We start from the raw sequence: 26312 nt of genomic DNA, 5'->3' as shown, positions 1-26312 counted from the left end.
CCCGTATGGGATTCGCTGCCTCCCGTGCAAAAACTGTGGGCAATGCCGGCCGAATCGCTAGGGCAAGCGATTCGGCTGGCGGCGACATTACTTCCTATGGCAGAGTTTCCCCGAGCGATTTGCCTGCAGGGAAACTGTGGATTCGGCCTGGTTTCCGCACTAGTCGAAACGGGCCCTGATAGTTTAAAATACAGAGTGTGGTTTGCAGAGCTAATGACCCTTTGAACTTCTCTTCTCACTGAACCTTATCTGAAGCTGTCTGTCACTGTTTCTTTGATGTATAGTGCTCCAGAAATCAGCGACCAATGTGGGTCGGAGAGCTCAGAGAAGCATAGATAACAACTGAAGTTTCTTAAAGGACAACTGAAGTGAGAAGAATATGGAGGCTGTCATATTTATTTTCACCTAAACAATACCAGTTACCTGGCAGTCTTGCTGATCTATTTGGTTGCAATATAGTCTGAATCACACCAGAAACAAGCATGCAGCTAATTGTCAGATCTGACTATAATGTCAGAAACACCTGGTCTTGCTTCCATGCTTGTTCAGAGTTTATGGCTAAAAGTATTAGAAGCGGAGGATCAGCAGGGCTGCCAGGCAACTGGTATTGCTTAAAAGGAAATAAATACAGCAGCCTCCATATACCTCCCTCTTCAGTTGTCCTTTAATTCTTCCTGTACTGGAAACAATTACAGTGGGGTGCGAAAGTTTGGGCAACCTTGGTAATTGTCATGATTTTACTTTGACAAGATTCCCAGTCCCTGCACTGGCCACACAGCCCCACAGCATGATGGAACCACCACTATATTTACTGAAGGTAGCAGGTGTTTTTCTTGGAATGCTGTAATCTTTTTTCTCCATGCATAACGCCCCTTGTTATGCCCAAATAACTCAATTTTAGTTTCATCAGCACCTTATTCCAAAACGAAGCTGGTTTGTCCAAATGTGCTTTAGCATACCTCAAGCGGCTCTGTTTGTGCTGTGGGCGGAGAAGGCTTCCTTTTCATCACTCTCGCATACAGCATCTCCTTGTGTAAAGTGTGCCGAATGGTTGAACGATGCACAGTGACTCCATTTGCAGCAAGATGATGTTGTAGGTCTTTGGTGCTGGGCTGTGGGTTGACTCTGACTGTTCTCACCATTCGTCACTTCTATTTATCTGAGATTTTTCTCGGTCTGCCACTTCGAGCCTTAAAGGGAAGGTCCAAGCAAAATAGAAAAATGAGTTTAACTTACCTGAGGCTTCTACCAGCCCCATGCAGCCATCCTGTGCCCTCGTAGTCACTCACTGCTGCTCCATTCCCCACGGCCACGCTGGCAGCATGCCGACCTCGGAGGTCGGCGGGCCACATTGCGTACATTTTTACGCATTCCCGCTAGTACAGGAACATTAATACATAAATTTTTACGCGTTAGTGGTTCAATGCGTAAAAATGTACGCATTGAACCACTAACGCGTAAAATGTATGTGTTACTGTTCCTTCCCCTTTCGGGAATGCGTAAAAATGTACGCAATGCGGCCCGCCGACCTCCGAGGTCGGCATGCTGCCAGCGGGGGACTGGAGCAGCAGTGAGTGACTACGAGGGCACAGGATGGCTGCATGGGGCTGGTAGAAGCCCCAGGTAAGTCGAACTCATCTTTTTTATTTTGCTTGGACATTCCCTTTAAGTTGAACTGAGCCTGTGGTCTTCCATTTTCTCAAACTGTTGAAACAGACAGCTGAAATCTCAGAGACAGCTTTCTGTATCCTTCTCCTAAACCATGATGGTGAACAGTCTTTGTCTTCAGGTCATTTGAGAGTTGTTTTGAGACCCCCATGTTGCTACTCTTCAGAGAAGATTAAAAGAGGAGGGAAACTTATAATTGACCCCCTTGAATACTCTTTCTCATAATTGGATTCACTTGTGTATGTAGGTCAGGGGTCACTGAGCTTACCAAGCCAATTTGAGCTCCAATAATCAGTTCTAAAGGTTTTGAAATCAATAAAACGACAACAGTGCCCACATTTATGCACCTGCCTAATTTTGTTTAAATAATTATTGCACACTTTTTGTAAATCCAATAAACTTCATTTCACTTTTCAAATATCACTGTGTGTGTCTCCTATATGATATATTTAACTGACATTTTTTATAGTAACAACCAACGATTTATACTGGAAAATCATGATGATTAGCAAGGTTGCCCAAACTTTCACATCCCACTGTATGATATATTTTTTTTTTTTTGCTATTAATGTCACATACAATTCATTATTTCATAAGTTTATTTTCACTTCAGATTCCCTTTAAGGTAGGCAGTAGAAATCTGACGGTACTGACAGTTTTAGACCAGCCCATCTCCTCATGGTGATTCTAAGGGTTTTCTTTATTTTCAAAAGCACTTAGTGAATGGCAATTCCTCAGTCCAGCTGCCAGAATAGTGTGCAAACAGGTGGTGGTGGTGGTTGGGGGAGTGTCTGCATCCCTGTATAGAGCCTTTCCAGGGAGTCCTTTTGTAAAGAGTAAATAAAATACAGAGAATCCCCTTTGAGGAAATGGACTAGTCAAAAACATGTCAGTTCTATCAGATTTCTACTAACTACTGTAAGTGGCAACAATATAGGTGAAAAGTAGTTTATAGATGATTTTACTCCAGAAGAAACATACTTCTTATTTGTATGTGTTTACATGTATTTTTTAAATTTTTTTGGAAAGCGGTCCTTTAAGGGAGCGTCATAACATTTAATGCCATGAGTCAGGGCAGGGGTTAGGGGTTGCAAGATTGGCTACTTACGGAGGGCTGCTGTGTAGCCATTGGCAGCCCCCATAGGTAACCAATTGCACTATCCCTCCACCCCTCCCCCCCCCCCCCCCACACACACCACCACCAGAATTCAGTGTTACGAACCTCCCTTATGGGGAGGTTCAATGTAAAAACTTTTTTTTCTGTCCTCAATTGCCTTGAATCATGTGTTGGTTACTGGTTTATATTCAGCAAATAGAGGTTGTTTAGAAATCAGCCCTCTAGTGTTCGAAAAGAGGTAATGCTTGGACCAGGAAAAGGTGAGACCCTACCCTTACAAGATCTCATTTAAAGTGGATCCGAGGTGAACTTTTACACATTGCATAATTGTGTTCCTTTCCTATTGTTTATAGGGCATTCCTCAAGCCAAATACTTTTTTGTTTTTGTTTTATTACTCTGATTCCCTATAAACTAAAAAAGCCACGCCCACAGGTTTTCAGAGAGCCAAGGCAGTAACAAGGGCTCATGGGAGCTCAGTCTGGGCAGGAGGAGGGGGAGGTGTTACGAGCCATTGATTTCAAAGGCAGAGGGGAGGAGGGAGGAGGAGGAGGGGGATTAGGCTGATGGCTCAAGATACAGATAAGCCTGCCTCTGTGTAATGGTTACAAACAACATGGCCGCTGTCATTGTATCACAGAAATAAATAATCATATTCTATTAAAACTGTTTGCAGCTAGATTTGCTGTGTAAACCATCTAAACTTTACATAAGATATATAGACAAGTTGCTTGTTATAGTTAGTTTTTCGTCTCGGATCCGCTTTAAGAAGCATTTTATTTGATTGCTCAAATACACATAACACAGTAATAAAACAGACTGCAGAACGATGGATAACAAAAGCTTTAATTTTATACAGCTTCGTAGTGTACTGCATTGTATTTCAACAGCTGCAGCATTAGTGTTAGTGAAACAATAGTGCAGTTCACAAGAGGGAAAACAAAACCTTGACATGTGATCTTTATCCTCATGTAGAGAACACAGTTTTAACTGCAATGCAGGGATGCTGGAAAATGTACTCTTCCATCTCTTGTTCTTCCTACTTTGGCCATCACATGATCACACCCACCTGATGGACCTGCCCACATTCTGCATCCATAGGGAACAGGATGACAGCTGCACTAGGGTTGGTAATTAACACTTGGCCCATAAAACTGGAATTATTTTTCCGCTGTTGTATGTCCCACCCTGTAGAGTAATGAATTCTGTGCCCCAGTCTTTGCAGGAGGGAACCTGCAGTCTGGTGGCAGGGGCACCCCCAGCAGTTGAGGGCTCTGGGGCCTTAATTGCAGCACCGTCCCTGCATGCTCCCTCAAATCTCACCTGTCTACTAGCATGATTCCTGGCCATCACCGCAATAGCATGTACCATGTGGCCATTACCATGTGACACAAGGCACCTGTGCAGCATCACACAGGCGTGTGGTGCCATGTGGTACAGGCTCAGGGGCAAACATGGGATTTTCAAGGAGGGGGGGGATTCCTAAAAGGTCTCCCTCAGCCATGCACAATACAGTATAATAATATGGTAGAACATCATGCTGGGTACACATAATGCAATTTCCCGTCCGACTGACAGGATCTGACGATTATTTCATAAATGTCCGATCTGCTTCCGACAACAGGATAGATCAGGAGCAGTTTCGATACCGATAATAATGAGGACAGCCGACATTGGTAATGAAGGGGAAAGTGAAGCATTCACCCAGCAGGAGCACTGGTTTGTACTCATACCTGACTCTGTTAAGTTCCCCAGAGCTGTTCCATGCTCTGTACACACACTGCTGCTCCATGCTCTGTACACACGCTGCTGCTCTGTACACACACTGCTGCTCCATGCTCTGTACACACTCTGCTGCTCCATCCAAAGTCAACTGTAGCAGGGAAAGAAAGAGGGCAGTGCTGTGAGCTGCAGGATGCCTGCAGATACTCTGGTGTCTCAACTTGTGCCTGTTCCCGGACACTGCACTGGCCCTGGTCTGAGGGGGATTCTGGGCAGCTGTAATCCCCCCCTGCGTTTGCCTATCGTGGTGATGGTGAACACGACGGTGATGGCGGAGGAGGCCAGGAATAGCACCAGGAATAGCGCCGGTGGACAGCTGAGATTTGAAAACACTGCATATGGGCAGGCAGGGCTTTTTACAGTTCAGAAAACACCGGCTGTGGGTCCATCGGTCTGTCCACCGTCATGGTAACGAAGACTGTTACCACCACACACCCCATCGAGGACTTGCAACCGAGATTTTCCAGCATGTCCGATCGATCGATTGAAAAAAGACTGGGGATGGAGAACAGGGGGGACCCCTAAGACAGCAAGCAGCACCAGGACACTTCTGAAAGGATAATCTAGCCCACCATGGGCAATATTATTATTTTTTTTGGTTTGTTTCTGGTTCAGGGGTACATTATGGTATTTCTGGTGATCCTTGAGGATCCACAGGTCTCTTAATGTGATTTAGCACACCTTGACCAGAGTAATTAACATTTAAGTGGTTGGAATTATTGAGTTCTTGGGATTTCCTGTCCTAATCTTCATCATACTAGATCAGTCAGGGCAGCTGAGCAGTATGGGGATTAGAGTTGTGTGACTGCAGTTTTATGCAGCATCCACAGGCAAGAATTGTATTATTGTACAACTTAATTGCATTTTTCTTAAATTTCCACATTCAAACTTTTATAGAGCATTGATGTTGACCCTAATAAGGATCCTGAGGGATCATTGGTGATAACTTAGTAGATCAGAGCCATACTGTGTCATTGTTGGGTTGAGTTTTTTGTGTTGTTGTGTATGTGTTTTTTAGACTTTCCAGAGCACTTCTCTCGGTTAGGCTTTGCCAGTCTTTTGGAATATTGGCTGGTTTGGCATTATATAGGCTGGCAAACTCATGATTGAACTTCTTAAGAACAAACTTCCAGTAAACAGAAGCACTGCCAGTGGTTTCGGGATAGATGACCCAGTCTGGGTAATATTTTTGGTAATCTTTGTAAGGATGAGGGTTCCAGCCTGTTTCTTCACTTGTGAAACTCTTATTAGAATTGATGTTTGTAGAGCAGATCGAATGGTCAAGAACTTGTGTCTGTTGATTGACATGTTGGGCTAGTCCTCTTGGTCGATGGACAGATGCAAAATGTTTATGGTCAGCTCCTCCTGCTTCACACGGGGCCTTACAAAAGGGACACTGCTTCCCACATCCAATCACTTTTCTGAACAGCTCATCTTGAGGTTTTAGTGTCAACTGTGAGAGTGTTGTTTCTATATTTTGTGAGCTTACCTCTTGTTGAACCTCTTTTACTAAAGCATGAAGGAATGACTCAGTATCCTTTGAAAACTGCTTAGCAATATTCAGATCACTCTGAAAAATGATAACTTTCATATCGTTCTGAGAAATAACAATCGCTGTTTTCAAAATATTACAAAATTCAGTTAAAAAGTCAGCTATGTTCTTGGCTTGTAGAGCTTTAGGGTCATTGAGAGCCTGCTTTATTAAAATTATAAGACCTTTCAAAATACTTTCTTGTAATTTACGTATAGTATTTTGGTCTTTGTAATGCTTGGCAAGGTATTGTGAGATCCAACCTTTCATAAATCTCTCATAATTATTAATGTATTGTTCATACTGTGTGTGGGAATTATCTTGTAGTAATTTTTTCAGCACCGCCAGTTGTAAAAAGTTTCGATTCTTAAACTCTTGAGGCCCATTTTTCTGAAGGATTCCATCCACAACCTCCTTACCAAGACACCGATTGATGTAGTCTATGATTGCTGGTTTCAAGCATAGCACACAGAACTGTCTGGCTCTTCTCTGACATTCATTCCTCTGTTGAAACATGTTTTGGAACATGGAGAAGTACTGAGGCTTCAGCTGCTCCAGGTAACTCCTTGGGTCATTTCTCTGGACAAAGTCTTCATGCATTTTCTGAAATTCTACAGCTGCCTTGCTCAAAATATAAAGCTTAAGGTCTAGTTCAAACATTTTGGTTGTCTGAAGGTTTCCACTGTGGTTCTTTAGATGATTGTTAATTATTTTCAACAGTTCTTGTGAATGAATGTCATTAAAGTCCTTCCTGAAATTGACAATTTCAAAGATTTTCTCCTGACATTTTTTGAGTAGTGAGAATGCTACTGCTTGTGCATGATTCCAGTCGGAATCGCTGTACAGGTGGCTTATATCCATGGAAAACTCTTTTTCTTTATACTGCTGGAGGCTTGTGATACTATCTAGTTTTTGGATTACGAGACTGTCATTACATCTTATGTCTCGTTTTAGCTGTTGAAGGATGTCCCGGTCAAGGTTCCGTATCTGTAACTTGCTTTGCGGTAAAACAGATGTGGCGTTCTTCCATATGATCCCAAATTCTATCTCTAATTGACCATCCTTCACTGCATATTTGTTCCTCTTTATTTTTTCCATAATATCTGATACTTTTTCTTCTATTATGTTGATATATCTCTCTTGTACAGCTTGGATCTGGCATCTCTCTTTCTGAATTTCTATCGTCTGCCTGCATTTGTCTAGAAGCACATTTTCAAGATCTCTCCTGAGATATTTAACACTTTGGAAAAAGTCAACTTTGAATGCCTCCAAGAGATGTGCATTGTCACAATCATTCTCAAAGTATTGCTCTAAAGAGGTGAGCATAATGTGTTCTTCTTTGTCCAGTAAATGCTTCATCTCATTTTTTATCGTGTTCCAGGTTGTTGATTGTAACTGATCTGATGGTAGGTTAAAGATCATAGTTTCTGTCTTTATCATCCAGTCATGAGTATATTTCTGGAATCTCCACTCACAGTCTGAGTACTGGATGCAGAGTTGGTTATAGGCTTCGGTTACAAGCCGGTTTCTGAAACTAAAGATAAACTTTTCATGTTTCACTGCATTCCACAGACTTTTTAGCCACTCAGTAAACTGAGAGATATTTTGAGGTTTTACAGTCATAGTGTGTAGGTATCTGGTGATGGATTTTTTCAACTCTTGAATGCTTTCACTATAGCCAAAGTTAACAAAAGCCATAGGTGGAATGCCGTGCCACAGGCCTGGTATGTACCAGGAGTCGTTGTTGATATCACAGTGTATGATGTCAGAAAATGCTGTGACTCCAACTTTCTTCTCCATTCTTGCTGATACGACTGTCATTTCATTCAACTGCTCTAGAAACTTCTCTCTGGCTTTTTGATTTTTCACGTGTGCAGACACGTCACTCACATTCTGATGCACAAACTGACAGCTGGATTTTTTCCCAATTTCCTTCATCCGAAGAAAGGCATGAACCACAATCTGCAGTATGTCTTTCATTTCTTCAGTGTTTTCCATGGCCATGTTGACTATTGTGACATCGCTCAGTCCAACTACTAGTGTTGCCAATTCATTGTCATGTTCATAACTGCCTTGAAGAGAGGCCAGTTCCATGGATTTTAAACCTTCAGTGTCAATGACCATCACATAGTCACAGCCCAGATCTTCCTGGAACTTTTCTTTTGCATTAAGAAGAGTCATAAAAGCTCCCCGTGTGCATCGTCCACTGGCCACTGGGTTCTGCAAATCAAACATTGTGTTTAAAAGCGTAGATTTTCCTGTACTCTGCACTCCCAGAACAGTTATTACTCTGACTGTACATTGTCCTCCCATCTTATTGTTCAGCTCAGTGAAGACATCAGTTATCCACTGCAATGGGATGTTGGAGGCATCTCCATCAATCAGTTCCAGTGGAAAACCATCCAACAAGAGATCAGCAGCGATTCCTGGTAGAGCCATCAAGGGCCTTTGTTTTCCCACAGAGCATCCCACCTCATAAAACTGCCCAAGCTCACGAATAAAATGTTCAACCCCCAAAGAACCATCAGCTATTTTCTGATCAATTTCTATAAGGTCATCTGGATTTTTTGTGGGATCACTATACTTTGCCCTGTATGCATCATTTAATTCTGCCAGATGTTTTCTCCCAAGCGAGTCAAGCTTTATTTTTAGCCATTTAAGGAATAGTTTTTGTTCTGTTGGAGAAAAACTTCTCAGTGCTTCAAGAAATAGATTCATAGCATTTGATAGCTGTTGTGTACTTTGCCAGTTACGGATTTTGAGCATTTCTTCCTTAAGTTGTGACTGATATTCCTCAACATCTCTGTCTTGAAGCTCTCTCATCCTACACAATTCCTTCTCCATTTTAGTTAGTTGCTTCCAAGCCTCTCCTTGTAGTTTCATGTTGCTTCTCTTAAACTGCATTACATCCTTTATGTTACAAGTAATGTTGATGGCTGCTTTTTTTGTTTTTTCACATTCCTTAGAGTCCTCGTCAACATTAAAACCAAATTCAGCAGCTCTAATTTTGATCTCCTCTAGACTAAATGTTTTCTCTGCTTTCATCTTTGACCGTAACATCTTCACTACCTGGGAGTCATTGACGTTTCTGTTCTTACCTATAAATTTATCTGTCTTTTTATGCTTTTTCGCTAGATCCTTTAGGAACTCAAACATCTCTTTGTTCATATTTTCTGAATTCATAATAAAAAAGATTTGCTGTGTTTTCTGAACAAGCTGTGATAAGAGATTATAATGACGCTCATCGATATTCTCAATAAATATAAACACTGCTGATGATATCTTAGTTAAAAAATCAAACTGTTTTGCATATTCCTCAAGGTCTCCTCTTAGATTTAGGAGAGCAAGAGGGTTTGGGAAAATGTCAAGATATTCTTGCCCAACTGGAAAATACCAAGATATTTCCACCAGCCCATCAGATTGTTTGCGCTTGATATTCCCGCCTGCCATGTCACGGTGCACAAAGTAATTATCGGTGGCATCGGACTGGCTCAAAATTTGATTTAGTAGTTTTGATTTGGATAAGCTGCAAGTGCCGAGTCTGGCGAAAGAGAAAATCGGCATGGAAATATTAACTAAATTATCTTCCGTGAACCCTTTACTGCCCATCTGTGACTGAGGTCTCCACTTTTTCACTATGTCTCTCATTGCCCACAGCATGAAGGTGCAGTGTGACCCGTCACCATCAGGGAGTAGCAGAGGGATGGCAAACTGGCACATGGACAATTTGGTGACAATTTCTTGTTGATGAAAGTTATCTGAGCCACGTAGAACATTACAAAGGACATCCAGTGGGTTCAAACCGTTAGATCCACTGGAAAAATCTAAATCAATCTCCCAGGACTCTGGTTCCGTAAGATCAAAGGATGCATTTGAAGACTGGTCAGAGAGGTCTGGATTTTGAAGACAAATGTTTCTTGCTGTCACATCCAAGGCCATCAGCTTTTCAAGGAACTTCTTTTTGATCGGGTCTTATAACAAAAAGAAGCAAACAAAAAAAATTATAAAATATTACATTTCTGATACAGAAATAAAAAACACACCTAAACCTCAAGTAGTAGAGGCCAAGACATCCATAAAGAAAGGAGAGGGAAACAAAGGGTTAAAGACTCATACAATTCTGATTATAATTGTAGTCTTATTGTAAAGAAAAAGAGAATAAAATGAATACAAAAATAACCACTGCTTGCAGCAGTGATTACAGCCTACCAACAGAAATCTCCGTTGGTGGGCAGAAAAGGGGGGGAATTCATTTGTGTGCACATAGGTGTGGCTCTGCAGCAAGCCATTAAAGCTGCAGAGCCCTAATTTGTAAATAACAGCCTGGTCACTGGGGGAGGGGGGGGGGCAAAGCCTGTGGTCCTTAAGAGGTTAAGCCCCTTATATCTATACCTAGTAGTTCTGGGTCACCATTCTCTGGGCATTCTGTACTATTAACACACATATCTAAATACGTGTAGAGGTGATCACTGCCAGTAGAGCAGCATTGAAGAGCTAATTCAGGGGGTGAAGGAAGGCCTCTAGTGGACTTCTCTGGTTCAGGAGCCCCAATTCAATCACAACCTATTGTACTTGCTACACCACTGGAGACTGATCTTTGGGTGACAGGTGTGCGCCTTTACAATCACTGTCTCATCCACAAATCCTTTGCCCTCCTTTTAGGCAGAGACGATCCTTCTGAATATTCATCTAAGAAGGAAAACGAGACTCGTTATCCAGACCTCAGGCAACCAGAAGTCTCAACTAACCGGCATGCGTGAGGTATAACGGCGATGTCTAGCAACCTTCCTGCAGCAGCTCGCAAGTTCCTAGCAACCTCCGGTGTCCGTGCACACAAGTCGGCGTGTCATATGATCCGATGCATGTCAGGTGACATGCCGGCTTGTGTGCACGGGGGAAGCCAGAAAGCCGGTAGGAGTCCATATGGAGCAAGAAGAAGGCATGCTGCTGGACATCGCCTCTAGACTTGGTTAGTATTTGGAGGGGGGAGGTTTGTGCTTTTTAGGCCGCTTGCTCAAGCAACCAGCAAGAATATGCATCAGGCATCAGGTGATCCCCACCGGTGCAAGATACTCTGGACTCTGCTGTATACATATTAAAGCAGACGGAGAGGTCATACAAGGAGCCGTTGTTGACCAGTTCTTGGAAATATATTGAATAGTTTTGAAAAGAGCTAGAACCACTTTTGGGTTTTCATTCTTTCCAGTGTCTCTGAGAGAATCTTCTTTAGTTCTTCCAGATACTAACAGGAGTAGGTCAATCTCTCCAGGAGGTACAACATAGCAACAAGCCATCATATTCCAATAGGGTGCTCCGCATTTTGTATGGTCAAACATCCAGGGAGAAGTACTGGGTGCTTGAAATTAAAAAAAAGGTTTGACAAAACATGACAGCACTCCAATGCAAATATTTGTTCATAGATTCATAAATAAGAAAGCACCAACGTTTCGGGACCACCGTATGATCCCTTTATCAAGGCATGACATTTAGGGATTGATCTCAAGCACAGCTGCCAGATAAACAGCAACAATAAGAGCAGTGGCGGCGCCAGGGGGGTGCTTGGGGGTGCTCGAGCACCCCCTAGAATTGTCCAAGCACCCCCAAAGCACCCCCTGGAGTGAACTGACTTCAGGCGTCTAAAAGACGCCAAGTCAGTTCACACACCGGCAGCACGGAGCAGCAGGCAGGGCTACGGTAAGATGGCCGCCCGGAGCCCTGTTCTGCAGACTTCGGGCGGCCATTTTCCCGTAGCCCTGCTCTCTGCATGCAGGCAGGAAGTCTCGTCGTGACGTCGGGAAGGAAGAGGATCGTGGGCGCGCGGGCGCTGCGCGCCACAATGAGGTCGGGACTCGGGACGGGAGGTCGGGAAAGAAGGTCTTCTGGCTGTAGGTGAGTAAATGGGTTTTTCTTTTCTTTTTCAGGTGATGCGGATTGTGCATATTGGGGTCATATCTGCCACGGATTGTGCATATTGGGGTCATATCTGCCACGGATTGTGCATATTGGGGTCATATCTGCCACGGATTGTGCATATTGGGGTCATATCTGCCACGGATTGTGCATATTGGGGTCATATCTGCCACGGATTGTGCATATTGGGGTCATATCTGCTACGGATTGTGCATATTGGGGTCATATCTGCTACGGATTGTGCATATTGGGGCGATATCTGCTACCGATTGTGCATGTTGGGGTCATTTCTGCTACCGATTGTGCATATTGGGGTCATTTCTGCTACCGATTGTGCATATTGGGGTCATTTCTGCTACCGATTGTGCATATTGGGGTCATTTCTGCTACCGATTGTGCATATTGGGGTCATATCTGCTACCGATTGTGCATATTGGGGTCATATCTGCTACCGATTGTGCATATTGGGGTCATATCTGCTACCGATTGTGCATATTGGGGTCATATCTGCTACCGATTGTGCATATTGGGGTCATATCTGCTACCGATTGTGCATATTGGGGTCATATCTGCTACCGATTGTGCATATTGGGGCCATATCTGCTACCGATTGTGCATATTGGGACCATATCTGCCACCGATTGTGCATATTGGGACCATATCTGCCACCGATTGTGCATATTGGGACCATATCTGCCACCGATTGTGCATATTGGGACCATATCTGCCACCGATTGTGCATATTGGGACCATATCTGCCACCGATTGTGCATATTGGGACCATATCTGCTACCGATTGTGCATATTGGGGCCATATCTGATAACGATTGTGCATATTGGGGCCATATCTGATAACGATTGTGCATATTGGGGTCATATCTGCTAACGATTGTGCATATTGGGGTCATATCTGCTACCGATTGTGCATATTGGGGCTATATCTGATAACGATTGTGCATATTGGGGCCATATCTGATAACGATTGTGCATATTGGGGCCATATCTGATAACGATTGTGCATATTGGGGCCATATCTGATAACGATTGTGCATATTGGGGTCATTGGACGTGTTTTTTGTTAAAATCTGCTCACATTACGTGTATTTTCTTGAGAAAACCTGCACAATTATGTGAATTTTCTGGGAAAAGGGTCACCAAAACTTGGGCCCTCTGTCTTTGCGTTGCACTTTTAAAGGGAACCCGAGGTGAGAATAATATTGAGGCTGCCATATTTATCTCCCTTTAAGCAATACCAGTTGCCTGGCTGCCGTGCTGGTCCTCTGCCTCTTATTCTTTCAACCATAGACCCTGAACAAGCATGCAGCAGGTCAGGGGTTTCTGACAATATTGTCAGAACTGACAAGATTAGCTGCATGGCTTGTTTCTGGTGTAATTCAGTTCACTACTACAGCCAAATAGATCAGCAGGGCTGCCAGGCAACTAGTATTGTTTAAAAGGAAATAAATATGGCAGCCACCATATCACTCTCACCCTGGGTTCACTTTAAATTACAGTTAGCCCCGCCCTCATCCGGTCATGACCACGCCCATTTTTTCGCCGCGGCGCGCTTCGCGCGCCGCAGGTTGTGGCCACACCCATTTTTGGCGCGCCGCAGGTCGTCAGCTCCCCCGGAAATTGGTCCAGCACCTGCATAGCACCCCCTAAAAAAATTTCCTGGAGCCGCCACTGAATAAGAGTACTAACCAGAGAGATGTGCTTATTTCCACCTGCTGAGATGCTTTCATTGTTGGGAAGCTATTCTGGGGAGAATTTCATGCTCAGTGCCTCATTGGCTAACCCCTTAGTCTCCTCCCCTAGTGTCTACACACCACTACCCTCTAGATTGTAAGCTCACTAGGGCAGGGACCTTCCCCTAGTTTTTCCAGTTTCTGTGTATTTTATCATATGAGCATGTGCCAGCATTGGTGTTTTTTTTGCACTACACATCAATAGTATGTACAGTGCTGTCCATATGTATTCATACCCCTGGCAAATTTTGACTTAAAGTTACTTTTATTCAACCAGCAAGCAATTTTTTGACTGGGAATTACATAGGTGTCTCCCAAAAGATAATAAGACGATGTACAAGAGGCATTATTGTGTGTGTGTGTGTGGGGGGGGGGGGGGGGGGGGGCATTTTCTCAGCTTTTACTTACATTTAAGCAAAAAAGTGTCCAGTCCAAAATTATTCATACCCTTCTCAATAATCAATAGAAAAGCCTTTATTGGCTGTTACAGCAATCAAATGCTTCCTATAATTACAGACCAGAATCTTAATTGGATTCAAGTCAGGACTCTGGCTGGGCCACTTCAAAACGTTAATGGTGATGTCTGCTAACCATTTCTTCACCACTTTTGCTGTGGGGTTTGGGTCATTCTCATGCTGAAATGTCCACTAGTGCCAAATCCCAAGTTTCTATGCAGATTGCATAATGTTTTTGTTGAGAATCCTCATGTATTGCTCTTTTTTATGGTGCTGTTTACTGTGATTAGGGTTCTTGGTCCATTGGCAGAAAAACACCCCACAAGCATTAGGTTCCCACCACCATGTTTGACAGTGTGGATGGTGTTCTTTGGGTTGAAGGCTTCTCCTTTTATTACGACAAATGAAGGAAACAACATTGTGACCAAACAATTAAAAGTTTGTTTCATTTGACCATAACACAGAAGACCAGATGTCTTCTTCTTTGTCCAGATGAGCATTTGCAAAGGCCAAGCGAGCTTTTGTGTGCCTTATCTGTGGAAGTGGTGTCCTCCTTGGTCTGCATCTGTGGAACCCAGCAGTGTGCAGAGTCTTTTGGATTGTCTGCCTTGACACATTGCCACCAGCAGAGCCCAGATTCACCAGGATGGCCTTGGTGGTGATCCTTCTTTTTCACCTCTCTCACTATCCTCCTGGCCCGCACAGGTGTCACTTTAGGCTTCCGACCACATCCTCTGAGATTTTCCACAGTGCAGAACATCTTGTATTTTGTAATAATTCTTTGCACTGTAGCCACTGGAACTTGAAAACATTTAGAAATGAACTTGTAGCCCTTTTCTGACTTGTAAGCAGCCACAATGCACAGCCGCAGGTCCTCACTGAGCTTCTTTGTCTTAGCCATGACTTTAGCCATGACTGTCCACAAACCATTTGCAGACAGCTGCTGTTTTTCACCTGTTGAGTTGATTAAAACAGCTGTTCCAAATTAATCAGGGTAATTAGGATGCTTTAGAACTGCTTGGACTATTTGGAATGGTATAGAACTTTGGATTTTCCCACAGACTGTGATAGTTTGTGAAGGGTATGAATAATTTTGGACTGGACACTTTTTGCTCAAATGTATATAAAAGTTGAGAATCTTTTTTTCCCACAATAATGCCTCTTGTACATTGTCTTATTATCTTTTGGGAGACACCTATGTCATTTCCCGTCAAAAAAATACTTGCTGGTTGAATAAAAGTAACTTTAAGTCAACATTTTCCAGGGGTATGAATAATTATGGGTAGCACTGTATTTGTACTTGTGTTGCTTTCTGTCCTAATTGTACATTGTATTGAACTGCTCATGTATCTATGCTCCCCACCATTGTCTGTTTTGAACTGTGTACAGCACACAACACTATAGATGTTGGTGCAACAAATTAAGATTTTACTTACGTCTGGATGCATCAAGCTGTTTGGACAACTGTAAATGTGGATGTTAAAGAAGTTCACTTAGTGCTGTATAATAGTGTAGGTGAAGGTAACTGTGGTTGTGAGTAGTCCACTGGCTATTGGTAGTCATTTGGCTATCACTGGCTATTAATTTGTCTTAATTATACATGTGTATTATGGGTTAGGAATTGATTAGGTTGGTTAGGCATAAAGGGAGGGGGTCAGTCTAGAGAACTGGAAGAGGGGTCAAGGTTTGGAACCACGGAAATTAAAGGTGTAAGGTTAGGCAGTGGTGAGCAGTGGTGAGCAGTGGTTAGCCAGTTAGTGAGCCTTAATACTGCGTTAGTGAGCCATACTGTGCCTTATCAGAGTTAAGGGGCCTTATTGGTGCCTTATCAGAGTTAAGGGGCCTTATCAGAGTTAAGGGGCCTTATCAAAGTTAAGGGGCCTCATCAGAGTAGCATAGCGAGCGCTACAAACTTATGCCGGCTAATTGGCAATGACAAGAGCTCCACTTGTCCTACCCTGAGCCCCTGCGGGTCCAGTCACATTAAAGGGGTTCTTCCGCGAAATAGAAAAAAAATAAAAAGTGGTTTATTTATAAACTATTAAAAATCCTCTTCAAATAGTGCGAAAAGTGTTTTTAAAAAATGAATAGTTTCATCAAAGTAACACGTAATGTAATCAGTGACAGATGTCGGCCAGGGAGGCTAATCCATTTGTTAGGGGGTTTTTTTTTGTACTATAATATCACAAACATAACTGCTGCGTACCTAGTTGACAGTTCTGTAGTCCGTTGCTGTCAGGAATGGCTCTTACAATTAGAATAACGGCTGTTATCTCCCGGAGCTCTGCGCAGTTATTTATTTTAGTTTCAGGGAGGGAGAGAGAGGACCCCGGAGCAATGAATCAGGCAGAGGGAGATCAGCTGATCAGTGAGAACGTAATTTGTTGACGTCATTGCCCGGCAACCAGACTACGGCGTGTATGCAGAATCCTCTTTATCTCCTGAAAGCGAGTGATCTCTTTGTCGCTGCAAGATTTATGGGTTTGTGTTTTCTTATTAACTTTTAGCTGCCTGGAGAACTCAACACAAACCAATAAATCTTGCAGCGACAAAGAGATCACTCGCTAGAGGATTCTGCATAGACACCCTACGTTCTCACTGATCAGCTGATCTCCCTCTGCCTGATTCATTGCTCCGGGGTCCTCTCTCTCCCTCCGTGAAACTAAAATAAATAACTGCGCAGAGCTCCGGGAGATAACAGCCGTTATTCTAATTGTAAGAGCCATTCCTGACAGCAATGGACTACAGAACTGTCAACTAGGTACGCAGCAGTTATGTTTGTGATATTATAGTACAAAAAAAAACACCCCTAACAAATGGATTAGCCTCCCTGGCGTCATCCGTCACTGATTACATTAGGTGTTACTTTGATGAAACTATTCATTTTTAAAAAACACTTTTCGCACTATTTGAAGAGGATTTTTAATAGTTTATAAATAAACCACTTTTTATTTTTTTCCTATTTCGCGGAAGAACCCCTTTAAAGGACATTATCTCCACACTTTGATTGGACCAATAGGCTGCCTGTCATTTGACATGCACAAACAACCTCAAGAATCATAATTTCCACTCTGAAATCCTAATTGACGAAATCAAAATTAATCACTGCTTCGCTGTTCAGAAACTCTTCCTTGTATCAAATGTGCATGATTAAAAACAATGTTAAAAATAAGGCATGGTTGCATGACATCCATAAGTCTGTATACAGACTAATAATAAATAGGCAAGCCTCTATAGTTCCTATTATGCAGATTAATATACAACATAATAATAAACTATGCCAAATGTCTAGTAATACTAATGGCATAAACAGTATATTTTATAATAGAACTACAAAATGTGCGTCAAGAACAGATTGCAAAAACAGAAAAAAATATAAAAATATTTTTAGTGAAGCATACACTAAAAGTGCAGAAAAAAATATGCATAGATCTGTGCAATATTGTTAATATTCCTAGATATCACATGGTGCTGGTGTAAGGGAGATAACACCATAAAAAATGCCAAAAATGTGAAAAAGTATTTAGAGTGAAGCATACCAATGAAAGTGCTAGTGCAAAAAGATGGCCAATATAGACAAAAAGTGCCAGTGCGAACCTATACAGCATATCCCCAAGAATATAACGCAACAGAAAGTATCAATAAGAAGTATTATAGAGGAAATACCACTTCTGCAGTGAATAGGAGCAGGCTAAGCGCCGGTTAGTGAATCAAGCTCATAGGGGTTAAAGGGTTCCAAAAGTGACATGTAACACAATGGAAAGAACATTTGTATGTACACTGTCATCCCTACATGCATCTAGCCTATGTTTTATTTTTAAGTTTTCTCACTGTTAGGGTTAAAAACCCAGAAATCAAAATGGCAGAAGAAATCAGTAGTTAGTGCAGATGACAGTTCAGCAGTTCAATAGAGATCATAATTCACTTGAGTCAAATAGGATCTTATTCATTTAAAGCAAAATAGTAGTATGGGATTCCAGGAAAGTCCTATTTAAGAATCGGTCAATAGATTCAATTGTTAATCTCATCATCCGTTTTATTCCTCTTTAGGTTTGATTAAGGGTAGGCACCAGTAAATGCTTTTGGTGCTATGGTGTACACTTGGACAATGTAGTAGACGACAGGCAGAACACTGTTGCTGGGTTCATTCTATTTAAATTGATGGTAGCCTTCACACACTTCTGGATCCACTCGTACTCCTCCGGCTGCATGCTTGATCCAAGTGCCACCCAAACAATTCAAAGACTTTTGGAGTTAAAGGCTCACCATGGCAGATAGGCAACTAATGTACTCCTCACTCGTAACTTATTCCCGTGCTTGGCTCCAATACTTTTCTAGAACTCCCCCTACTCCCTGGTTCTCCCTCCCATATCTTATTAGACATAGCAGAATTATTATTAATAACAGATCCTATTCAGTGTTACCTTTTGTTGAGATGCTGTCCAAATCTCCTTCTATGGAATTATTTCTTCTGGACTCGGTCAAAATGTCACCTACTTCCATTGGAGCAGATCTACTAGAAGAATTGCTTGTTACTGAAACCTCGTAGTTGTGTCCCAGTCTGGTTTCATCTGTAACAAAATAAGATTTTATCTACATCTAGATGTGGCTGCTGGTGACTGAGGTTTTTGGACTTTTTTGGGTGAATTTTAAAGAATGCTTCCCAGTATCATATGTAAATATTATTATTATTATTATTATTATTATTATTATTATTATTACTATTAATAATTTATAAAGCCCCAACATCTTCTGTGATGTACAAAAGACAATACACAGGAAATAAGTTAAAAAGGGCGCCAAAGCCATCTGTGTAAAAAGGACACTGCCATAGACTTCGATGTTATTTGCCATGAGCAGCTGTAAGAGGTTAAAATGGCACGTGTTATTATATTATGGCTCTATCATGGAAATGTTTGTAGCCACAATACAGGACCTAATTTCGACACTATAAGCCATTAATACCATTTATATATTTGACATAAAATACAGCCACAATGATTACACCAAACGTTCGTTATATTTTTCAAAAATTGCAGTTACATTGATTTCACTGAATACCGTGGTTACGGTTAGACACCACCATGTGGTTGTGATGATGGTGGTGGGGGGTGGGAGGGGGGGTTAAGGTTAGGCACCATCATGGGGGGGTTAAGGTTAGGCACTGGGGGGATAAGGTTAGGCACCACCATGGGGGGTTAAGGTTAGGTACCAGTGGGGGAGTTTAAGGTTAGGGACGACTATGGGAGGATGACAGTTCAGCAGTTCAAGATAAGTCTATATGAGAGGTCAATAGATATCATAATTCACTTGAGTCAAAACTTTAAAGTTAGGATCTTATTCATTTAAATCAAAATAGGAGTATAGGATTTCAGGAAAGTCCTATTTGAGAATCGATCAATAGATTCAATTGTTAATCTCATCATCCATTTTATTCCTCTTTAGGTTTGATTAAGGGTAGGAACCAGTAAATGCTTTTGGTGCCATGGTGTACACTTGGACAATGTAGTAGAAAACAGGCAGAACACTGTTGCTGGATTCACTCTATTTAAGTTGATGGTAGCCTTCACACACTTCTGGATCCACTCTTACTCCTCCGGCTGCATGCTATCACGCTGGTGCGTGATGAGATAACAGGTGCAGATAATACAATACAGAATGAGGTCTAGACCAGTCAGTACTTGTACGCAAGTATAAAGTCACGGTACAAAATCGTAAGGCGTAATCGTAGTCGGTAAACAGTAGGGTCAATAACGGGTATCAGATGAAGTCACTTTGCAAGGATAACCCAATAACGTAGTCAGAGTCAGACCGAGTCAATAACATATATCAGATGGCTTTCATACAGGACGAGACTAGAGCAAGGTCAGGAGGCAGGCAGGAATTCGGTACACAGATAATCATACAAGATACTTCAATAATATCAGGAGGATATTACGAAGGAATTACAATTACAGCTATCAATAATCAACCAACAAACAGACTAACTGGAGTACATATATATGGTGTGTGTGTACCACAATATATAATGTAGCTCAAGGAAGCTAGCTAGGGCCAAGAACCAGCGAACTAATTAGTATCAAGGCCAGTGAGCAACTGAAGCTCCTGGCCTTATATACTGTGATGATGATTCCAGCATGCAGCCTCCCAGAGAGGTGTGGTCAATGACATCACTGCTGACACCTGTTCACCCGCCTCCTAAGCCTGTAAAGGCCGCCTGATCTCGCGCGACCGTTCAGTCGCATTGCGCACGCGTGGATGACGGAGCTCAGCTGCAAGGACGCCAGAAGGCGGTAAAACAGCAGGCTGCACGCACGAACAAGTGCCAGCAGACATGCCATGACGGACGCCGTGGGAGTCAGTGCTGACAGGTGAGTTTGTTACACATGCTTGATCCAAGTGCCACCCAAACAATTCAAAGACTTTTGGAGTTAAAGGCTCACCATGACAGATAGGCAACTAATGTATTCCTCACTCATAACGTATTCCCGTGCTTGGCTCCAAGACTTTTCTAGAACTCCCCCTACTCCCTGGATCTCCCTCTCATATCTTATTAGACATAGCAAAATTATTATTAATAACAGATTCTATTCAGTGTTACCTTTTGTTGAGATGCTGTCCAAATCTCCTTCTATGGAATTATTTCTTCTGGACTCGGTCAAAATGTCACCTACTTCCATTGGAGCAGATCTACTAGAAGAATTGCTTGTTACTGAAACCTCATAGTTGTGTCCCCGTCTGGTTTCATCTGTAACAAAAGAAGATTTTATCTGCATCTAGATGTGGCTGCTGGTGACTGAGGTTTTTGGACTTTTTTGGGGTGAATTTTAACCACTTCACCACTGAGGGGGTTTACCCCCTGACCACCAGAGCAATTTTCACCTTTCAGCGCTCCTTCCATTCATTCGTCTATAACTTTATCATTACTTATCACAATTAAACGATCTATATCTTGTTTTTTCCACCACCAATTAGGCTTTCTTTAGGTGGGACATTATGCCAAGAATTATTTTATTCTAAATGTGTTTTAATGGGAAAATAGGAAAAATGTGGGAAAAAATTAATTATTTTTCAGTTTTCGGCCATTATAGTTTTTAAATAATGCATGCTACTGTAATTAAAACCCATGAAATGTATTTGCCCTTTTGTCCCGGTTATAAAACCATTTAAATTATGTCCCTATCACAATGTTTGGCGCCAATATTTTATTTGGAAATAAAGGTGCATTTTTTTCAGTTTTGCGTCCATCCCTAATTACAAGCCCATAGTTTATAAAGTAACAGTGTTGTACCCTCCTGACATAAATATTTAAAAAGTTCAGTCCCTAAGGTAACTATTTATGTATTTTTTTTTATTGTACATTTTTTAATTTTTTTTTTATTACAAAAAAAAAAAAATTGGGAGTGTGGGAGGTAATGAGTTAATTTTTTGTGTAAAAGTAATTTATTTGTATGTGAAAAATGTGTAGGGTGTAGTTTTACTATTTGGCCAAAAGATGGCCACAGTAACTTTTTGCTTTAATGCGACCTCCAAGCGTCCTTCCGGAAGCTTGGAGGAAGTACTTGGAGGCTGGGTAAGTTTGTATCGTTTCACAATAATCGCGCTGCCCATCGGAGAGCAGCGGATCATTGCGGGGCTAAGATCAACGAACGGGAATGGATTTTCCCGTTCATTGATCTCCGGGCGAGCGGGCGGCGGCGTATTTACTAGCGGCGGGCGGCGTGTTTACGAGCGGGAGCGCGGGCAGCGGCGGGAGTGCGCAAAGTACGGATTTCTCCGTCCCTGGGGGTTAAAGGATGGAAAAAGGGACGGAGAAATCCGTACGGGCGGGGGTAAAGTGGTTAAAGAATGCTTCCCAGTATCATATGGAAATATTATTATTATTAGTATTATTATTTATTTATTTATTTGTAAAGGCCAACATGTTCTGTGATGTTGTACAAAAGACAATACATAGGAAATAAGTTAAAAAGGCGCCAAAGCCAGCTGTGTAAAAAGTACACCGCCATAGACTTCCATGTTATTTGCCATGATTAGCAGCTATAAGCGGTTGAAATGGCACCTGTTATTATATTATGGCTCTGTCATGGAAATGTTTGTAGCTACAATACAAGACCTAATTTTGACACTATGAGCCATTAATACCATTTATATATTTGCCATAAAATACAGCCACAATGATTACACCATATGTTGGTTATATTTTTCAAAAATTGCGGCTACACTGATTTCATTGAATACCGTGGTTATGGTTAGACACCACCATGTGGTTGTGGTGATGATGGTGGGGGGGGGGGGGGTTAAGGTTAGGCACCACCATGGGGGGAGTTAAGGTTAGGCACCACCATGGGGGGAGTTAAGGTTAGGCACCACCATGGGGGGTTAAGGTTAGGTACCAGTGGGGGAGTGTAAGGTTAGGGACCACTATGGGGGGATGACAGTTCAGCAGTTCAAGATATGTCTATATGAGAGGTCAATAGACATCATAATTCACTTGAGTGAAAACTTTAAAGTTAGGATCTTATTCATTTAAAGCAAAATAGGAGTATGGGATTTCAGGAAAGTCCTATTTAAGAATCGGTGAATAGATTTAATTGTTAATCTCATCATCCGTTTTTTTCCTCTTTAGGTTTGATTTAGTGTAGGCACCAGTTAATGTTTTTGGTGCTATGGTGTACACTTGGACAATGTAGTGGAAGACAGACAGAACACTGTTGCTGGACTCAATCTATTTACTGTAACTACCTCAAGACCGCATCACGCCAATGGGCGTGATCTCGGCAGCAGCCCCAGGACCACCTAACGCCAATTGGCGTCAAGTCCTGTGGCCGGCTACTGCAGGAGATTGTGCACAGGCTGCACGCATCTCCTGCTTAGGAGGCGGAACTCCGCCCTGCCTTTAGTCCCGAGCGGCGATCGCCGCTTCGGAGACTGTTAGACACCAAAACCACTGTCTATTTACTGGGTACAGCGCTGCAATCTACAGCAACGCTGTACTGGGGACAGTCGTGTGACACGGCTGTCCCCCTGAGTGGCAAAGCTGATCGCACTGATTGGATTGCAAAAAAAAATAAACATGGGGGGAGCGTTCAGACCCCACTAACAGAGAGCTCTGTTGGCGGGGAGAAAAGGAGGGGTGGTACCACTTGTGTGCTGACATGTACGGCCCTGCAGCGAGCCCTTAAAGCTGCAGTGGCCAATTTAGTGAAAAGTAGCCTGGTCTTTAGGGGGGTTTAACACTGTGGTCCTCAAGTGGTTAAACTGATGGTATCCTGGTGTTGATGTCTGTTGGTGGCAGCCCTCACATACTTCTGGTTTGTGACATCATGATGCTGATAATTCTAATACTTTAACTTTACATTCCTAATTGATTAAAAGAATAGGGTGGTGCAAGGTAGTAAGATGGAGGAGGAGTATGTTGAACAATAACTGAAGGCCAGTATACCAAAAAATCATAAGTGTCCAGCAAATTTTCCCACGCTTACCACTGTCATTACGTAATTGTTGTACATTGTACGACATTGCGTGAAGAGCTTTTGCTATCAGATGGTTGTATTAGGCTTACCTTCATAAAAAGTATCAGGATCTTCTGTGGTTGATGTCTCGCTGGATTTTACGCCGTATTTGGGATGTTTTACAGCTTCTGGTACATCCAAGGCTGTTGGTGGTAACCTCTTACGTGGTCTTTCTAGAGGATGTAATAAATACATATAATAGAGTTTCTGTCCAATATATAGAGCTAAGCTGAAAGGATAATTCTGTTCACCTGAAAGGTACGGTAAAAGAAATGGAAGATCTATACTGTATATAAATACTTTTCTGACTTCCAGGGAAAAATCATTGGTTGGCCATTGTGCTCATTCTTTTTCTCTAATACCCTAGCAGATGTGCTAGATCCACTCTGACTTCTCCAGCTGCATGCTTGATCCACCTGCCACCCAAACAATTCAAAGACTACCGGAGTTAAAGGTTTACCATAACAGATAGGCAACTAATGTATTCCTCACTCATAACTTATTTCCATTCTTGGCTCCAATACTTTTCTAGAACTCCCTGGATCTCCCTCCCTTATCTTATTAGACATAGCAGGCAGGGTTCACACATGTCCAAATGACATGCCTTTTCCCACATTCATTTGCATGTTAGTTAATAGAATCCATCACATGCGGGAGAAAAACTTTCATCCTGCAACAAACTTTTACACTCTGAGTATATTTTCTCCTTAGAAAAGTTGGCGTGCAAAAAAAAAAAAAAAAAAAGTCATTTTCTGCTCAGAGAACTGTGAACGCTGCTTTATACTCTGACTTCTCTGGATGAAACAGAATATCTAAATTATTTTTAATGCAGAATTATTATTAATAACAGATTCTATCCAGTGTTACCTCTTATTGAGCTGCTGTCCAAATCTCCTTCTATGGAATTATTTCTTCTGAACTTGGTTAACATGTCACCTACTTCCATTGGAACAGATCTACCAGGGGCATTTGTTGTTACTGAAATGTCATAGTTGTGTCCCGGTCTGGTTTCATCTGTAACAAAATAAGATTTTATCTACATCTGGATGTGGCTACTGGTGAGCTTTTTGGACTTTTTTGGGGGTGAATTTTTGGGTGAAGAATGCTTCCCAGTGTCATATGGAAATATTATTATTATTATTATTATAATTAATTAATTAATTAATTAATTTATAAAGCCCCAGCATCTTCTGTGATGTTGTACAAAAGACAATACATAGGGAATCAGTTAAAAAGGGCGCCAAAGCCAACTGTGTAAAAAGCATACCGCCATAGACTTCCATATTATTTGCCACGATTAGCACGGTTAAAATGGCACCGTTAGTATATTACAGCTACATCATGGAAATGTTTGCGGCTACAGTACAGGACCTAATTTCCTAACACTATAACCCTTAATACCATTTAGATCTTTGACATAAAATACGGTTACAATGATTACACCAAATGTAACATTTTTCAAATGCGGCTACAATGATTTCACTGAATACAGTGGTTAAGGTTAGACACCACCATGTGGGTGAGGGGAGTTAAGGTTAGGCCCCACCATGGGAGGGGTTAAGGTTAGGCACTGGGAGGATAACGTTAGGCACCAGCATGGGGGGGGTTAAGGTTAGACAAGACAAGACAAATAACATTTATATTGTGCTTTTCTCCTTGCGGACTCAAAGCGCCAGAGCAGAGCAGCAGCCACTAGGGCGCGCTCTATTGGCAGTAGCAGTGTAAGGGAGACTTGCCAAAGGTCTCCTACTGAATTAGTGCTGGCTTACTGAACAGGCAGGGCCGAGATTCGAACCCTGGTCTCCTGTGTCAGAGGCAGAGCCCTTAACCATTACACCATCAGCCAACTGCTGGTTAGGCACCAGCGGGGGAGTTTAAGGTTAGGCACCACTATGGGGGATAAGGTTAAGTGCCAAGGGGAACTTAAGGTTAGACACCACCATGTGGGGGAGGGTTAAGATGGGGCACCACCATGGGGGTTAAGGTTAGGCACCAGAGGGGAAGTTTAAGGTTAAGTACCACCATGGGGGATTTAAGGTTAGGCACTGCCATGAGTGGGTTAAGGTTAGGCATCACCATGGGGGGATTAAGGTTAGGCACCAGCGTGGTAGTTTAAGGTTAGGCACCACCATGGGGGGGAGAAGGTTAGGCATTACTGTGGGGGGTTAAGGTTTGGCACTACTATGAAGGGTTAAGGTTAGGGGGAAGGGGGAAGAGTTAATGTTAGGCACCACCATGGGGGGGGGGGTTATTAAAGTTAGGCAGAGAGGCAATATTAAGTACTGCACACTGTCAGTTTAACAAGAGCAATTTTTGGAAGTGAGCACTAAAATGGGTGCTATGCTAAGCTGACAACAACTAACACTATATATACAAGAAGACATGTACACCAGGCATAAAATGCAAGTAACATGTGTATTATTTAGATTCGGGTATAAGGATCAAGGTAGTGGCCTGATTAATCAGGTACAATCAAGCACAATATACAATATATACAAAAATGGACAGTAATCCATGTGGAAATAATATGGAAGCCTATGGTGGTGCCCTTTTTATACAGTCAACTTTGGCTGACTTTGCGACCCTGT

The 26312-nt window shown here is 42.2% G+C and overlaps 1 protein-coding gene across 4 annotated transcripts in view; it reads right to left on the bottom strand.

The window, feature by feature from the left end:
* Positions 1-3613: 3613 nt before the first annotated feature.
* The window catches only part of LOC137524288 (interferon-induced very large GTPase 1-like), a 148631-nt gene continuing 125932 nt past the window's right edge, over positions 3614-26312 (bottom strand). For all 4 annotated transcript variants that reach the window (XM_068243981.1, XM_068243980.1, XM_068243982.1 and 1 more), the window contains 5 exons: positions 24592-24738; positions 23775-23897; positions 20811-20957; positions 18634-18780; positions 3614-10067 (listed from right to left, as the gene is read on the bottom strand). In XM_068243981.1, coding sequence (XP_068100082.1) covers positions 5521-10067; positions 18634-18780; positions 20811-20957; positions 23775-23897; positions 24592-24738 — 5111 coding nt within the window. In that variant the 3' untranslated portion in view covers positions 3614-5520. The remainder of the gene's footprint in view (positions 10068-18633; positions 18781-20810; positions 20958-23774; positions 23898-24591; positions 24739-26312) is intronic.

This window comes from Hyperolius riggenbachi, chromosome 7 (assembly GCF_040937935.1).
Source record: "Hyperolius riggenbachi isolate aHypRig1 chromosome 7, aHypRig1.pri, whole genome shotgun sequence".
NCBI classification, from domain to species: domain Eukaryota; kingdom Metazoa; phylum Chordata; class Amphibia; order Anura; family Hyperoliidae; genus Hyperolius; species Hyperolius riggenbachi.
Note: the sequence above shows the minus strand (reverse complement) of the source record. Positions and strands in the feature narration are given on the sequence as shown.